This window comes from Leuciscus leuciscus (assembly GCF_965113295.1).
Source record: "Leuciscus leuciscus genome assembly, chromosome: 15".
NCBI classification, from domain to species: domain Eukaryota; kingdom Metazoa; phylum Chordata; class Actinopteri; order Cypriniformes; family Leuciscidae; genus Leuciscus; species Leuciscus leuciscus.
The window spans coordinates 4645299-4663692 of NC_138739.1; the positions used below are offsets into that span (position 1 = coordinate 4645299).

Sequence of the window (18394 nt, forward strand, 5' to 3'; positions counted from 1 at the left end):
ACCCACAATCCCTGTCTGCTCATTAGCGAACGCATCGCTTCTCCTTCATCGGGTGTTAATTACCCTTCCCAGAATCCCTCTCTGGCTGTCTTCAACTGAGCTACAACTTTCAGTCGTCTCTGTCACAACTAGAGCTAAATTTTCACATCTGCATCCTCTGTAACAAAACATGCCCCCAAGAGAGCCAGAGTGTTATTAACTGTCCTGTGTGGCACATTCGATTATCTTGCACCCTCCAGATCAACACCTTCCAGAGCATCTCGTCTGATGAGTTGCAATTAGAGGTGAGGACTACTTTTGCTTGGCTAGTTGCACACAATAAGACTCTATCTTTGGTGTTCCCTAATTGCAATGTCTTCTGGTTACCTTAAACTCCAGTTCCATGCCGCTGACGTGCTCTCCGGCCTCCACCTGCGCCAGCTTCTGGATGTAGGAGAAGAGGCTTCGTGCCGCCACCTCCGTGTTCCCACAGGCGACGGCCTCCAGAAGGGCATCGTGGATGAAGCTGTACTGGTCTTCCGTCTGCACCATGTAGTTCCTCTGGGAGCGCATGAGGGTCACATGACCATAGATGTCTACCGTCTTCTCGTGCTTGATGCGTTCTAGCATAGCGTCGATCACGATGAAGCAGCCTGTGCGGCCCACACCAGCACTGAAAACACATGTTGTATAATTCAGGAATGAAAGAAAGTTGCAGGCTTGCCTTTCGAATGGGAACTAGAGCACTGATTCTCAAAGTGTGGTACGCAGGCTCCCTCTAGTGGTACGCAGAGGAGTCACTGAATTTCGCACGTACGATCACACCGGTGTGATTAGAACAGTCAGTGCATCACGTGATCAACTGCTAAATTCTTACGCTCAACGCTTGTCATATATTTCTATTAACTCTTCAGTGTTTTCAACCACATAATGTTTATTTTAGGTTTCAGACATTTAAATTCACATAAGTAATAAAAAAAAATACATTTAGAGTTACACACTGATGTCTATGGAAGCGGCAATAATAATCCTTTCCATTATTATTAGACGACATGTTTTTATTCAAATCAGAAACACATTGTGTAAGTAACTTTAAAGTTTACTCTATTCTTCTCCCAGTTCACCGGCCACTTACTTTAATGTATTTCGGGAGAAGTGGATGAATTGACGTGTTGTAAATCCAACAGATCCGATTCTCTGAACAGCGGCACAAACCAACATGGCGGCGCCCATCGCGCATAGCTCAACTAAAACAATCATATTTTCTTTTCAGCTCGTTTTTTGGTTGATTAGGTCCACTGTCTGTCTTGGTTTTCTCTTGCAGCTGTACAGCCTGTGTTAATTTTTTTTAATCAAGTACAGTACTTTAAAAAAAATAAATGTTTACTTAACATTTAAGTACAGTACAGTTTTTATTTAACTTAAGTACAATACATTTTTATTTAATCATTATTTAAGTTTTTTATTTACTTGTATGTAAGCAGCACAGTGCAGTGTTAATGTTCAAACTGGGTTTTTACACTGTATAAAAAGGGGCTGACAATAATAAATATTCTTATTAGAAACTGCCTCGTTTTTGAGCTGTGCATAGCTATAGCTGAATAGTTAGGCCTACTCAAGAAGTACCACCTCAGAAAATATTTGGCTCTCCAAGTACCACCATAATGACCAATATTAAAAATACAGTAGTGTGTATTTTAATATTGGTCATTATGGTGGTACTTGGAGAGCCAAATATTTTCTACTTGGTGTAAACTGTTTGAGAACCACTGCCCTAGAGGACACTATGGGGAATGCCCATAGTGTCCTCTAGGGGACACAGTGTCTCATTCCCCTTCTCAGAGAACCATGGTTACATGCGTAACCTGAGATGTTTTCTTTGCTAAGGACCACAGGGGACATTAAACTTGACTGCAACTGGATGAACAACTAGACTTGCTCTAGACCTAAAGCTTCCGGCTTCAGGAGCCTTGAGAAGTAGGAACTGGATTCAGACCTGCAGTGGGCAATGATGGGACCGGCGTCCGGTGGATTGCAGGTTTTCACCCTCCTGAGGAAGGCCAGGAACGGAGTGGGGTACTCGGGAACGCCGTGGTCCGGCCAGGCGGTGAACTGGAACTGTCGAACCTCTCGCTTTTCACTAGAACCATTCTGAAATGAGAGAAATTGCCTTTATTCTATGTCCTATGGGTTATATTGTGATACATCTAGCCCTAGTTCAAGTAATGCATGATTTAATTGTTCAAGCACCTTACAAGTCATGCTAGGTTGACATGAGACGGTGGTACATGTAATCATGTGTTCTAGCATCGCCTTGTGACACCAAAATGTCTTCTACATTGTATTTTGACACAGGCAAGAGAGCCAGGAACATGTCTGCCGCATTGGAGATTTCGGCAAGAAGCGTGAGAGACATCAGTGTCCTGCTAGTTCCACTGCTAGCATTTATTTCTCATCCTGGACGTCTTTAAAGGGAGGTTTTGCATTTCAATGTCGCTGCTGTTTCAACAGAGGCTCCCTTTGAATAAATGAATAAATAAACGATGTAATTAAGAGCAAACTGGCCCAGTTTTGCCGGATACTTTTTTTCTCTGGCTGTCTTCTGTAGGCTGTGTTTCTCTGCAGTGGATGGGCTTGTGCTGGATTGTTTTTAAGAATTCATGACTCTGGTTTGACTGTGTGTGCGACTGCAGGATATGCTCACACATAAATACACTTCAGTGTTCCAGCGAGTGTGTGTCAGGGTTGTAAGCAAACTCTGACTATTCAGCCATGCAATGCAATACAACAAACTGTGGTGCAACAAAAACACACCTCATCTGTATTCGAAGATGTCCCTTTAGTACAGACACTGCTATCTGACTAAATAAGCCATTATGTTTAATCTAAACTGTCCAAGAAGACTATTTAATTGCTTATGCATAGCTCAGGAGATCTCTTGAGATCTCTTCTGAAACTAGTGGATTACTGGGGTTTTTCTTTCTGGGACAAATCGGAGAATATCCAATTACTGTCCGTTCTGTCTAGGAGAATCAATTGAGATATTGAAGAGATCTCATTTCTCTTTCCTGTGGGTTTAAAATGAAAGCTTAATCCCTTAACCATGAGTACACTCTTCATGCTCTGTATGACAGTCTCTCTTTAATCAATGCTTCGGCTCGTGTCTTATGGGCGCCCTTCACTACAGTAAAAGCTCAATCCATTTTAATTCACGTTACGGTCTGACCGTGCAACTTGCTGACCCCTCTCTATTCCTCTTCCTCCCTTCCAACCACTTCATGTTTACTTGACCGCTGCGCCGTCTGGGATGCCAATTTTGCATGGAGTCGTTTTGCTCTGGCCACTTAGCTAAGTGCCTCTCTTTGGCAGGCGTAACATTAAAAGATGATGGATGTGGAACGAAGAGATTATAAAAACATGCGCGTGTGTTGGTGCACGCAGTGGAGATGAGAACCCGGTGAGGGTTTCAGGACAAATGTCTCGTTCGCCTCAACCGTTTGCAATCATCCCGGTTGCGTACGTCTGTCGGGGCCCGAAAGCGAAACAGTGTAATGTGTCTGCTCCAAGGTCCAGAGGGAAATAACAGGCCCATGCACAACGTACAACTCTTTTAAACAGCTAAAGCAAAGTGTTCCTGGAGCAGGGAGCGCACTTATCTCAGAAATGCCCTTTGTGTAGACCATGGGTGTCCAATCGAGCTCCTGAAGGGCCACGGTCCTGTGGAGTTTAGCTCAAAGACACCTGCCTGGAAGTTTCAAACAATCCTGAAGAACTTGATTAGTTTAATTAGGGCTGGAGCTAAACTCTGTAGGACACTGGCCCTCCAGGAGTAGGATTACTGCAGTAGACAGTGCTTGGCTGTTTTCTTTGATATGAGATCATGCTAGGTGGCACTATTACACAGGTGGACACAAAAAGTCTTACCTTGTGTAGGGAGAAGGTGCGCACGCAGAAGGTGGCGAGTTCGATGGTGTCCAAGAGCGTCACCTGAATCATACCGTAGGTCTCCGTCCCTCTACTCGGCCAGTACTGGTCGCACTTTATCTGCAGAGGGTGAGGGAATGTTAGCATATCTGATCTCATTCAGCTTGGTTTATCTGTCTTTATTGGATGTGGTTGACTCAGATTTACTTATACATTTCTATGCAAATTTCAGTGTGCTGAGGAATTACGGTGCTGTTGAACTAAACCTCACCGGAGATCCTGCTCATCTTTTTTTGGTCAAATAATCATAAGGGAGTAAAAATAAAGCCTTTTCCAAGGACATTTTGATTCTTAAAATGAGAAGTAAGACTTAAAATAGTCTCCGTACAGATTTACGAGGGTTCAATCCTGCAATCACAAACCATTCTTGTCCGCCCATGTCAGATCAATTACCTTGGCATAATGTTTTCCTTCCCCACTCTGACACCTGGCACATTGACAGACCCCTGGCCTGCCACAGCCCAAATAAAGATTCACTCAATACGGAGCATGGCAAGCAGTCAGGCCGCCCCTGTGGCCTGATGCGATGTGACAGCACACTGCTTCAAAAATGTGCAGGTTTAATGCGTTCTTTGCGCTTATGCTGCAGATTGAATGGCTCACTGTGATCGCATCTGACAGAGCTCTAATACACCATGTGGTGCCCGCTAAGATGGTGAGAGAGAGCAAGAGGGGGTGTCCTGAGATACTGACTGAGTTTGCTGAGCCTGACAGTCTAGGGTGTGACGGAATCGTCTTCAATGAACTTCTGGACGTCACGGCTGAGGAAGTCTTCAAGATGAGGGCTTCTTAACGTCCTCTCTCTCTCTCTCTTTCTCTGGTAGAGCCGAGAGATGATTCCCAGGTTGTTATCGGAGAGCCTATGTCTTTATTTCCCTCTATTTTTCTCCATCCTTTTTTGCTCATTCATTCAACCGGCAATGGCATTTCAACTGGAATAATGTCAATTTGTCCAGTATGAAGCTCAGTCTTTTTAACAAGGGTAAAAGAGACGGCCTATTAGCTCTCTTCCACAATCTAGTGAGCTGCATGGCTAGACAGTATTTTAAGGAATCACCAGCACGCTCCGTATGCAAAGGTTGTTTCAAAATTTTTGATTTGGCAAAACTATTAAGCTGCATGTATCCTTCGTGGAGAATGCACTGCAAACTCTTTGATTTGAATGTCTGGAGAATGATATTTACAACTCTTCTGAAAACAATCAGTTTTTTTTACTAGTCTCACCCGTGACTTCTCCTCCAGTCTGGTCATCATGACCACGGTGGCGGCTCGTTGCTCCCACACCATCCTCCAGAAGTCTCCGAAGGTCTCCGGCAGCGGCCCCTGCGTGGCGATGTATGCGTTCTGCTTCCTGTAGCCGTCGATGTAGTTAGCGTTGATGTAGTCGCTGCCTGTGATACCTTGAAACGAAGCATGAAGGTTGGTAACTGTGAAAGTTAGAGTCAGAATGACAGAGACGTTCACTTTAAAACGGACATATCATAAAGGAGCAGGATTTTGAAATAAACGATTTTGATTGTTGTAACACAAAGTTAAAGATACGTTTATGTGAGAAATATCAGAACGTAACACATGACCGCTCAGATCTACATACTGACATGTATTTATTAAAGTGGCTCTGATTTCACATGCAAAAACGATAGTCATTTGCTTGAGTCTTAAAAGTGTACTGCACTTAAATTGCACAAACAGCTTGAAAATGTTGTGTTGTAAAACTACATAGCTGTTTTGGCACAAGAACACTACGTGTTGACTTCAAAAGTGTGGTTTTACCCCTGTTTCTCGACAGTTCCAAAATGGCTGACAATGTTGCTGTGTGAGTCTCTTAACTGGTGAAAAACTTGCTACTCCACTAACGTGATATACAGTCACAGTCTGGTTAGAGGCAATTGTAGAGCTTGTGACAGATATCCATCATAGAAAATAATCCCCATGAAAGAAAAGCCATTGAGCCCCTTCACTGCCTTTTCTCACTTCCTTCCAGCTTTTTCAGCCCTGTCTAGCTCTCTGAGGGCCGGCCAACAGCATCCACTGCTGCTGATTTAGGGCCAGATGCTATACGATGGAATTAGGCTGGACTAGGACTAAATCAGCGAGCAGGACCCTGTCTCGCTCTCTTTCTGCCATCGCTCTGGGCGGCCCGCAGTAAATCTCCCATAAAGCAGCCAAACATTCTCCCGTCTAAGCTCAGGATCCGTGAGACAGCTGGGAATAGAAGTAAAGCCCTTGTGTGCTACTGCTAGGGGTAACAATCTTGAGACCTCTCAAAACCACATACATGTGGGCTTGGCCCTCAAAATTTGGATTTCAGGGTCTAGGTCTGGGTCTCTGTTTTAAAGGTCTAGTCTTGGTATGGGTACCAACATGCAATTCTCATATTCACCATAATAATATAGGTGATTTAACAAGCAAATGTAAATATATATATGATTTGATGTCATTTATGTTGGTGGCACAAGCGAATTATGCAACAAACTCAATACTTAAGATTTGGGGTTTGTTCAAATCCTTCAGTAGGAGCTAATGCCATCAATTCTCTGAAACAAGTCACTTGTAATTACACTCGGGGTCCGCACACGCTTCAGACCTCTGGCAAATAACCTACAAGAGGCATATTTAATTGTACCGTTTATCCAACACAAAAGCTTCAATCTCAAACACAGGCCCATGGTGCTAAATTGTTGTTTTCGTGCTTTAACAACGAACAATGAAACACTTGGCTGTGCTCATTTTCTAGCCCCCGCTACGTCGTAGAAAAAGACAAAATTAGCAATCAGGGGAAAAAAAGAATGCCATTAAAAGCCTCTTCCCCGCCTCACAAAGCGATCGCGGGTGTGTTTCGCTTTAGTCATAGCTAAGTGAACAGAGCACGGCTGCCTGCACGAATTGTTCCACCGCTGTGTCTAATGGCGAAATCACTGCACTGTAAAATGGAAATTTCGAACTTGATTAATTTATGCATTTATGGGCGCTGTCTTTGTGATGATTCTGTTACGCTGCGTTATTGCTCATCTAAATTGGGTCGTGGTGAACTGTGGCAAAAATCAAGGTGACGCGACGACGAGGGAGGGAACCTGGGGAAGAATATCTGTAAACAGCAAAAGACAGCATTGAGCATTGACAGTCGCCTCTGTGGGAAAAAAACATAACAGCAGAATCTCTCCTGATTTTCCACTGGCGTTTTATGTTTAATCCAAAATCTTGACAGCTTCTATACCTCAACCCAAGGCACTCTGGGATATGGCTGTGCTCTACACCATTTGCCTGCTGGTTTAATTTTGACTGCTTGTGAATTATCTGACTCTTGTTTCTGTTGTGTGTGTGAGCAGACAATAAAATTGTGTGGGAAGAAGAGAAAGTAAATTGATTTATACGGATAAACACTATAAAAACGTATAATAAAGACATAAAAAATGGATGGCGATCCTCCAAAATGCACATGCTAGATCAGGTTCTTCTGAAAGACTTATGGATACATTTCTCTAAACTACTTTTTTTTGTGTGAAGCCAGACGGATTTGTGGGGAAGACAACAAAGTTCAGTCATTCTGGAACCTTTAGGTGCAACGCATTGAGACGATTTCTTTCTTAAAAATCTGTGTGTGTGTGTGTGTGTGCAGTTCTGCCCGACCTTCGATGGGTGCCAGGATTACGCGGGAGTGGTCGTAGGCGATGACGTTGGCGTATCGGTTCTTGGGTTTGTTGACCTCCAGGTTGGAATGCTCCCAGGTGAACTGCTGACCCGGATCGATGGACTGTGGAGAGAAAGTACGGAATGAAACCACCCTCAGGGCTTTTCCCAATCCCTCAGCATCACAGGCATGAATACTAATGTGAGAGGAGAGTGAGTCTGCATCCGCTAGAACATCAGAAGAAGGTGGAGAAACAGAGGAGAGTTCAACGCTCAGAAAGCGGGGTTGAGTGAGGCCACAAGGCCTGGGAGGACTAAAACTCGCGGATGGGAAATAAATGAGAATCCTTCACAAAGCAGCTCAGATAAACATTCACAACAAGATAAAAGTCCCGCTCCTGCCGCAATCAGAGCGCACATTAAAGTGTAATTAAAAGCCATCTGCTATCGTTTTAAAATATTCACGAGCATTCGGCCAGGTAGCTTTGTCGGGACAGTTACGTGGACAGTGAATAATAGCAAAGGAAACGCTGATAAAAGAGTCTGTTCCTTCCTGTGAGGGGGTGAATTATCTGGCGCAAGCAAGATAAATGCCACCACATTCCCAATATGAGAATTTCTGAATAAATATTCTATTCCCCTGTCGGGGTAATTTAGTATTCCATTATGATTCCGAGCCTGTTCTCGGGCAATGGCTCCGTCCCAGCTCTTCTAGCTTGAGGGATGTTTTCATTTAGGCGACCGTCTCTGCATGCTGAAACTGGGACTAAATAACCCACAATGAGGGGTTTGATGTAACTGTTTACCCTGCGATGATTACGGGCACAAATAACAGAGCACGGATCCTCCGCAGGTTGTCCGTGCTCTCAAACACGTCTCTCTTATCATCTACCCTGAAAACCGCCTGTGGGTTTTAATGCATTGTTCTGGATTGGTATGGTTCTGCTCCAAGCCAAATGCCAGACTGTGTTGTAATATAGCAGATCACACATGAACGGTAGATTGATGTCATAATCCGGAGTTTGGTAATCCACTGCATGCTTTTGCATAGCACCCAGCCCACATCCTCATATTAGACCAAAACTCTTTGCACCAAACATCTTTTTCTGCTCCACATCGGCATCCATCTCTAATGTTTATTTTTTCTTCTCTAGCCCCGTTTTGAACAAACATCACTCTTTGATTTAACTAGCTATTATTAGCATACTAGTACACGCTGAAGATCAAACACTACATTCCTTCCATTTTTTTCCTTCTAGAGCAGCATTTCCCAAACTTTATCATCAGCTGACCTCAATTATGTACTTGAAATGCAAGTTTAAAGGGTTTTTCAACCTCTCAAATGTAATGACTCTTGCAGTTCCCTGTGAGAAAAAAATACTGTGTTTTATTCATGAAGACACAGCAGATCAAATTTCTTGTAACAATTTATGAAACTCTGAAGCTAATATCTGGTAGAAGGTGACTTTGCCGGATGACGCCATTGTTTACTCACTTTTTGCAGGTAGCGAGGTCAGAAACTAAATATTCAACAATCTACTACTAAGGCTGCTTAAGAATGACTTTCCTTCAGTTGGCTAGCACATGCAGCTAATGCTAATCTATATGCTAAGCCAATGTCCCAAAAATGATAGCGGGTTGGCTCAACTCAAGCGTGCCCATGTTCCTGCTGAGATATCGGGTCTGGCTCACGCTGGGAGCCATTTAAGATGGCATTAAGCCCCGGGGGTGTTGATGGCAGGGCTGCTGTAGCACGCTGCGATTTAAGATGGACGACGACATTTGCTCTATGCTAATGAAGGCTGATTCAGCAATAGTAAGGGCTAATCAGCAGCCGCTACATGTACGAGCCCAGCACTCCAAACAGAGACATCCGGGCCACTGCAAAACCCCGGGGCACATGAGTAACTGCCATGTGAACAGTAAAAATAAAAATCATCTCAACCTGAATTGGTTTATTAGGAAAACCCACAGGTGCACTGTCTTGAACAGCTTTGCCTTTTTCGTAACACAAAATAGCAGGGCCTAAAATTAACACTCACCAAGCACCAAATACAAGTATGAATCAGCGTTGGCAAGTTTATGAAAACGGTGCCACTCGCTGTTTGCAAGTAACATTTTTATGAATTCTAACAATGCATGAACGTGAACGCTCGGGACAGTTGATGGGCCAGAGCTGCATCGTCACGAAAATTTAAGCCTTGACAATTTCCATATTCAAGAGCAATTTTGTTACTTGTGTGCTGTGTGGATATCGTGAATACTAAACTGAACTCGAGTGGACAAATTCACAAAAAATTATGTAAAAAAATAGTGAGTATCCTAGTAAACAGTCAGTTATGTCATAAGTAAATGTAAACATTTGAAAAAGTAAACGCATGTGTGTCAGTATCAGTATATTAGATCCGTGCATTCGCTCTTAAACTGACAGCAGCCTAATAAGGATTAATTAATAAAGATGTTTAATTTAAACAATGAAGACTATGCAGTGTTATTCTACATTTGCTTACTTTATTAAATGTCTGTACCAGAAAGCCACTTTTAGACCTATACCTGAAAAACCTGAAAAGCACTGTTTATTTAATTTGTATCTTTGTTATATTGTATTTATTTGTGCTTCTGCCAGTAATTTGATTATTTGTTTTTATTTTATTACTGACTTAGTACTTTTACTTGTCTTTAATAATGTTTTAAATTTATATTAGTTAGGCTAGCAGTTTTAGCTGTGGTCTTGAAATGTGAATTGTGAATTTTCACTGGTATCTAAAAATTTTATGTCATTACTGCCATTATTTCCGGTAAAAAAAATGTTTAAGCCCAGTAAATTATCCTAAGTCACCGACTATTAGCTGGTGTGGTAAAAAGTTTGTTTTATACTCTGATTATTAGTGATATACCCTGATAATTATCCAAAATAATATTTTTTTGCAAAATACGCCGTACCTCGTATTCCTGGGAGAGCTTCAGGTTGTCGTTGGCCTTCAGTAGATCTGTGTGCTCGGCTAGCTCCGAGATGGGTATGGGGGGGTGGTTCATCATACCTGTGCACCAATCAGGAGAAGAAGACACAGAAAGACAAGGTCAGTAAGACCACCATGGTCAAGAAAGACAGTTAGAAGCAAAATCCCAAATGTTGGTGGAGAAAGCGGGATCAGGGGTGGGGGAAGACACCCAAGCAGGTGAGATAATGAGGTGGGACTGGAGTGAGGAACAGTGGGTGATGTTAGGGACACAGTGTGACCAGGCCAGAGCTCTACATCATCAATCCGTCCAATCAGGATCGTCCTAAAAAAAAAACGACTGCCTTTATACAGACAATTTGAAGGCAAGGACCTAAGGACCATTGCTAAGGTGCTACAAAACCCCCAGACCAATTACAACGCTGATAGGGGTCAAATGGTTCCTAATAGCTTTGCAATATTTCCAAAGCAATGAACTGTCTTCTGTCTCACTCCACTATAGCTAAAAATTATGAGCAGAGGACAGTCCATGCACTCAGACGAACCATACGTTTGTACTCAACGGGCTAAGACAAAGAGAACAATGTTGCCTTCATAAAACCAAACAGTTCTCAAACAGAGTCACAGACACAACCCAAAAGATCTGCCTTTGGGAAATAAGCTCATGTCTGCAGAGCCAAAACATAATAGATTTAATCAAATGCAAAATCTGAAAACTTCTATTTCACCGAGGCGAGACAAAAGGTTAAAACCACAATACAAGATTGATGCTTGTCACCCTATGTACATTGTTCACAGCGATGGTGATGGGATCTATGTTCCCTATGTAGGGTTAACCCTGTGTTACTCTAAAATAGGGGAGTCCACTCCTGCTCCTGGAGGACTACCTACCAATAGGGTTTAGACTGACCCCTAATTAAAGACACCTGAAACAGCCAATTAAGGTCTTGAGGATCACCAGAAACATCCAGGCAGGATAGTGACCATTCAGGAGCGAGATTGGACACCCCTTCCCTAACCATATCTCTAATCCTGTCAAGTAGGGAGTTCTGCCAGTCTGATACTGTTTATTGTCGACTTAAACACAAAAATACACAAACTTCCGTCTTGTATTTCACTAAACAGACACATTTGCATGTAATTTATGGTCTTGTGCAAAACGAAATATGGACTTACTGTTCTGGGGGGAAAATCTGGAAAGCTTCCACACTAAACACGAAAAAAATATGAGCAAGCGAGAGGTAGAAAAATATAATATTGCCTTTCCCTAGAGGAGACGTCTTGCCTTAATATTTCCAGCAACTTTCCTTTTGGCAGAAGCTTGCAATAATTTTCTTATGTAACCCTTCGTTTGAGCAGTGATGGGAAATAAAGCTCTTGAAGTGGAGGGCTGATGATGGGGGTAATCAGGGTAAGGTAGGGGGTTTATTCGAGAGTTCTGGCCTGGGTTAAGATGACCCGATGGTACCGGTGAAAAGTGAAGTGTCTTGTTCTCAGCTTCAGTTCAGTCAAAGCTGAGCAAGCGTGTCACAGAAGCAGCCACCCATGCTAACCCTGCAACAGCTTGCAAGACCTTTCCTCAAACAAGCACTAGTTAGCACATGTTTGCTCAGACCCCCCAAAAAACCCTAGGCCGTGCTGGAGTTAATCTCGTAATTAATTAGTAATGCAATAAAGCAGAAAACAGACAAGCTCTTCCTAAGATGGACGCTAACTTATTTACAGAGGCCACTGGACTTTCTTTCCTCGTCTACATCAGAGGTCAAAAGTTGGCTAAATGTTGACATCTTCCTTCAAGAGTACTGTGATTTAATTAGGCATTGATAATCTGCATAATCACATTAGCCACGCTCAATTTGACCTCCAGTTGACACATTTTTTTTCTTCTTCTCTAAATGTTGTATGCTGCAAATGACTTTGCTCGGGTTTGATTGAGATTGAACTTGCTGATTGGATGTCATGACAAAAAAACGACGCACATAATAATGCCACTCAACAAGATGTCTTGTAAAAGTTCTAGCTGTTCGCTTTTTGTTATGTGAGAATTTGTTGAATTACCGGACGCTTACGCTTCAACAAATAGTCTACAAATGTTATTTTCACCAGCCCAGCCAAGCTCTTAGAGATTGTCTGGAATCAGTTTTAACCTCTTAAGGTGAACCAAGATAATGTATGCCAAAGCACTCCCGAAAAAGATGCGAAGGGCAACTTTGGCAAACAACCTGAGATCAGACCTGCATGCTAAATGACAACAGCCTCCATAATGCAATGAGAAAGGCCAATCTAGAGCCAATCGGAGCCCAACAAACTCTTTCCAATGTCAACCTATTCCTCAACTTTGCTCCGTGTCAACAACAATTACTCGTCATCCATTTTTCTATTTCATGAACAGGCTGTTATTTGTTTGTTCTCAGAATTTTTCTCCCTGCAAGATAGAGCAAACAATTACATTTAATCCGATCGAGGTGCAAAAAATTAACCCTCCGGTGCTGTTCAGTTTTCGGCCATAGTTTTTTTGTTTGTCGAATTTTTTACTTCATCGGAACGGTACGAAACTTGGTAAAGGTTTTGCCACTTGCTGTGTGAACACACACACACACAAACAAAGATCATGGACATGATTTGAAAATGTTAAAAGATCCTGAATTTTTTTTTCACACTTTTATTGTTCAGGGTCAAAAATGAGCACATTGGAAATGAATGGGAAGCTAATTTCATCTAGTGGAAGCGTTTGGTACTGCGTCCAAAAAAAAATCAAGCTCAAATCAACCTCGAATATGAAACACAGCTTGTTTAGATTAATGGGTTTGATTTTCTCAGTTTCATATAAAAATTTAAAATTATATCTTTGTGCATTTATCATAACAATACATGTACAACTTTTTTCAAGTTAACTTTTTAAAACTTTTCTCACTTCAGCAATAATCTGCCATGTGTCATCTTTAAAAAGAGACTTAATTTCCAGGTCTATGCTTAAAAAGTGAATAAATGGATAATAACTACAGCATAAATATTATTTAGTACCATAAAATCCCCTAAAAATCCAATCTATTAAATAAAAAATATGATCAAACTAAAATATAGTACAATCATTTCACTGAAAAAAAAAAGGGCACGTGACCAGTACCAGAGGGTTAACCACAATCAATTTCAAGTATTTATGCGAAAGATACTAAAAAGTGTTCTTCAAGTCTGGTTAAGAGCGGTATATAACTCTTTCAAGGACAAATTCCTGTTGCTTTCTGCTCTCTCTGCCAGGATTTTTGCGTCTCTCACTCTTTTTATCCCATGCAATCAAGCTCAAGATCACGGAGCGCGAGAGAAGCAAACTGTCTAATTACATATTTTCAGTCTCTTATTTGTGCTTGACAGGTGATGCAAATAACAAATCCTTTTGATATCCTCTGCCGCTGTTCGCGAAACAGTTTTATGCGATTGTTCATTTACATATAAAAGGGAAAAACGCTTGGTATATTTCCCCATAAAAACAAAAAAAAGTGAGCCGTGTTTCTCTTTCCTCTGCCTCGCTGGGGGGAGGCGGGAGGGATGTATCAAATGTCGGACTATTGTTTGCGGAGGGTTTAATTAATTCGGCCCGTTATCTCTGCCTGCAGAACGACCCCATCGGGGGAGAGCCGGGCGGACGGCTGAGCTGGAGGGCCGGGAAAAGGATGCTGGAATGTGTGGAGACCTGTGTAAAAACTACACAGCAGAGCCGTCTCTACATCATCAGCTGTGACTGCAGTGCGTTTACTGTGGATTAATAGAGTTCAGCCAACAGCCTGTAAGAACAAAGCAATCGACAAGCAGAAATACTAAACACATCAAAAAGGAAAAATCAAAAGCCGTGTTACGAAAGAAAGTTAAAAGCAGTCATAATTAAGATGAAACTGTTGACAGCATTTGCATAATGCAGAACAAATTTTCTTTTTCTATGCATCTTTTATGCATGTACATTTTAAAAATATATTTTTATATATATTTATAAATATATATACACACACACAAGACATATGCTATGAACTTTTTATGCTTCATGCTGGCTTTTAAGCACCAAAAATCAAATAAATAAAAAAATGGGTAGGAAAAATAGTATTATTTACTATATTTTATCCTAAATTATGCACCTCATATAGGAAAAGCAACTGCTAATGAGATACAGTTTTAGGTTTCATTTGAGGTACGACTCCTTTTAACTTTCCCAGGGTTACGGGAGTGAACATTAGCGCAGATCCGGCAGTTTGTGAAGGGAAGGGGGGAGAAAAAAAAGTCATATGCAAATGTAGTCGTAGAACACAGCCCATTATTTCGGATGTGGGGCAGACGCATTAAAAAAAGATAAGAAAACACCAAAGCTCAGCGCGAGATGTGAGCACTAACTTTCATAGTCAAAACCGGCTTCACTGACAGGACTGCTTAGACCCGAATCTGTGAAAAACAGCAAACACCAAAAAATAAAAATAAAAGCAATCCCTTTTAAATGCACTGATAATTAGTTGAGAACAAAATCTTGAAATGGATTGAAATGAATGGAAAAATGCAAGGAAATTAATAAGCTTCTCTTTTATACATTTACTCCCTTTAATTAATTTTTCAAAACTTTATTGTGCATTTTTAAACAGGCAGGAGAACGGACCACCCTTGCTTTGAATGAAGGCGGTAATCCTCACGAGGGTCCTCAGTGTTGGATCCGACGCCAAGCAGTCTGTCAGACGGTGGAAGTAGGACACACTCACTCACATCCAGCCGACATCAGAGCCGCAGATGTTTATTAGACATACAGACACTATGAACCAGTGGAGATGCTGCTTATACCACGGTGAAATATGTCAAATCCAACATTAAGACGTAATATACGTAAGGGATAATGTTGAGGGGTCTTGACTCAGTCTGAAGGGGTTGTATTCGCTATAACAACCGCCTCACTCTACATTATCCCGCTTATTACATGGCTACCCACCAAATAAATCAATAATTTGACACAAAATATTGATTTAAAAAGGAGTTTATTGATTTAAAAACGATTGTATTGCTTCCGCTAAAGAAAATAGTCCGTTCCGTCTCTACGGTTAGAATCCTGCGTCCATAGCAACGCTCTGTTTTTCATGGCAACGGTGTGTTATCCGTAGCAACGGTGTGTTATCAAGAAATAACACACCGCATTCTACATTAGAATTCAACCAAGCCATGTAATAAAATTCTCTATCGCATCTACCTGACCCCATGGTAGCTTTTTAAAGAATAAAATCTCGAAATATCAGATGGCAGCGTCGATCGAGCGGTAAAACCACATACGGTCACTGTTTCGCGCTCGACTTCGGTCCAGCTGTCTGGAAAGCGAGCGGATGAGGAATGTCTTCTGTTGTTGAGGTCTGAACCATCTGTGATGACTTTAGGCACACGGCACCCGTGCAGACGGGCCAGATTAACATGTTAGCAAGTGGATCAGATTTGAATTAGCATTATAATTAGCATTATAAGTAGACTTTTGACAAAAAGTGTACTTTTTATGCTGTATGTTGGCTAAGCAAAAAAACATACTTATATAGGAAAAATAGGATTATTTATTTATATATTTATGTTTATTTAATTTTATTGGTGGTCATGTTGGCATTAGCTAAAGTCAAAATGTAAAAAAGGCAAAAATGTATAGATTTACAAATTCGACAGTCATATCGGTTATCATTTGTAACTTAAAAATAGTTATCGGTTATCTACATATAAATGTCTATATCGGTGCATTGGTAGTAGCAGAAATTAAGGTTATAATTCAAGATTAATATTATAATTAGCATTTTAAATATGAATGCATAAAACATATATACAGGAAAAAATAGGATTATTTTATTCTATTTTTAAGCTTATTTATTTAATTATTTATTTATGTATGTTTTATTTTTTATCAGCCAATACAAATAAAAAAGGCAAAACTTTACAGATTTATAAATTCGACAGTCTCTATGCATTTCTATGGAAGCGAATTAGTCTCAAATATAATTCACGCTAAAAACATGATTCACACATACGTAGACAATTTCACATGCATGAAACCTAATTCACGTACACACACACAAAGAAAAAAGAAATTCACAAAAAGCAATTCACATGCGCAAAATTAAATTATATATTCATACAATACACTTCACAAATGCAAAACACAAATCGTAAATGTACAACTGTACACAAAAACCTTTGAATGTTTAAAATGTACAAGTTTATCCTTGAATGTGAATGTGCAAACCGTCATTCACATGTGAATCGCCTTGGATGTTTGAGTGTGTGTGTGTGTGTGTGTGTGTGTGTATGTTTGAGACTTTCCTGGCATCCTACACAGAGCAGTCGTACTCTTTAGCCAATCAGATTTAAGCTTATCAATCGACCAATCAGTATCGCGTGAGGGCGGGCCTACCTGCATGTGACGTCATCAGCTGACCAGTTCATGGCTAAGCAGAGGTATGTGCAGTTTCTGTGTGTTTACTGAAGTTAAAGAAGTTCGAGATCAGCTGAAGCAATAGTTTATGAACTGCTGTTTAGTCCACATGTGAACATAAACATTTATTTCTAGTATTGATGGATTTTCATGTCCTGAGTGTCCACCACACATTCAACTGATGATAATATATGTAATGATATATAGGAGACATCTGTTTTGTTTTAAGATGCATATATTATGTAGTTTTATTGTTTCAGATTTCCGAGACAGAGTGATGCATTGTTACTGTATTCATTTGTCTCCTGCGGACTATATGTACACGCTTTAGGAATAAAGCCATGCTATTCATGCATTATTAAATGTTCTTGTCAGAATTAAAATATTCAAAGACATAATTACATTTGATGTACACGTTTTATTAATTTGAAGTTTCTGAATCCTTTGGGAATAATATATATATATAATGACTTGATCATGATTAATGTTCCTGTTACATTTGAATATCATGAACAGACAATCTTAAGTATGAAGCACAACATTCAGTACAGAGAAATATACGTGAGTTCCAGTCAGTCTTATGCTTTTAAAGTATACAAATATTGTGAAATACATCAAGTGAAAAGTTAACAAATGAATTGTGTTCAATCCAGTCCTCAGTAGACCTCTCTCTGTCTTTGGTCTGATATTTAAAATAGTAAAAACCTCTAGTACAAGAGATGTAGACGGAGGACGTGGGAGATTAAGTGATGGTATATAGAGTTTACTGAGTAATCTTAGTTGCCTCTATGAGAAGTACCTTTGTCTGATCAGCATAAAATCAGATTTGCCTGTTTTACTAGGCAAAGTAAAAATAATGCTTCACAAAATTGTTCTGTGACACTAAAAACATTGAGATGACAATACAGCACAAAACATAAGGAAATTAATGTTGAATATATGAATGAATGAGGTATTTATATAGCGCTTTCATATGTCCTACTGTACACCCAGCGCGCTTTACAATCATATCAGGGTAACACTTTACAATAAGGTACACTAACTAAGTTAACATTAGTTAATGTATTAACTAACCATGAGCAATACATTTGTTGCTGTGTTTGTTAATCTTTGTTAACGTTAGTTAAAAATACAGCTGTTCATTGTTAGTTCACATTAACTAATGTTCACAAGATTTTAATGAAGTATTAGTAAATGTTGAAATTAACATTAATACAAAAATAATAAATGCTGTATATGTGCAGTTCATTATTAGTTAATGTAAACTAATGTTAACTAATGAAACATTATTGTAAAGTGTTTCCAATTAAGACATTAATACAAAAAATAAAATAAAGTATAAAAGAAATAAAGAATAAAGAAACAACATGGATTAAGGTGTTTGTGACTGCTATCCAGATGTCATGCCAAA

At 40.4% G+C, this 18394-nt stretch overlaps 1 protein-coding gene across 22 annotated transcripts in view; it reads right to left on the minus strand.

The window, feature by feature from the left end:
* Positions 1-18394, minus strand: part of ptprsa (protein tyrosine phosphatase receptor type Sa) — a 204860-nt gene that overhangs the window by 16081 nt on the left and 170385 nt on the right. For 8 of the 22 annotated variants that reach the window (XM_082138943.1, XM_082138942.1, XM_082138944.1 and 5 more), the window contains 7 exons: positions 14934-14981; positions 10537-10634; positions 7594-7717; positions 5188-5363; positions 3904-4023; positions 1976-2130; positions 367-652 (listed from right to left, as the gene is read on the minus strand). In XM_082138943.1, coding sequence (XP_081995069.1) covers positions 367-652; positions 1976-2130; positions 3904-4023; positions 5188-5363; positions 7594-7717; positions 10537-10634; positions 14934-14981 — 1007 coding nt within the window. Of the gene's footprint in view, positions 1-366; positions 653-1975; positions 2131-3903; positions 4024-5187; positions 5391-7593; positions 7718-10536; positions 10635-14933; positions 14982-18394 lie in introns of all 22 variants that reach the window. The other 14 variants (XM_082138939.1, XM_082138955.1, XM_082138953.1 and 11 more) reach the window with 3 other exon arrangements.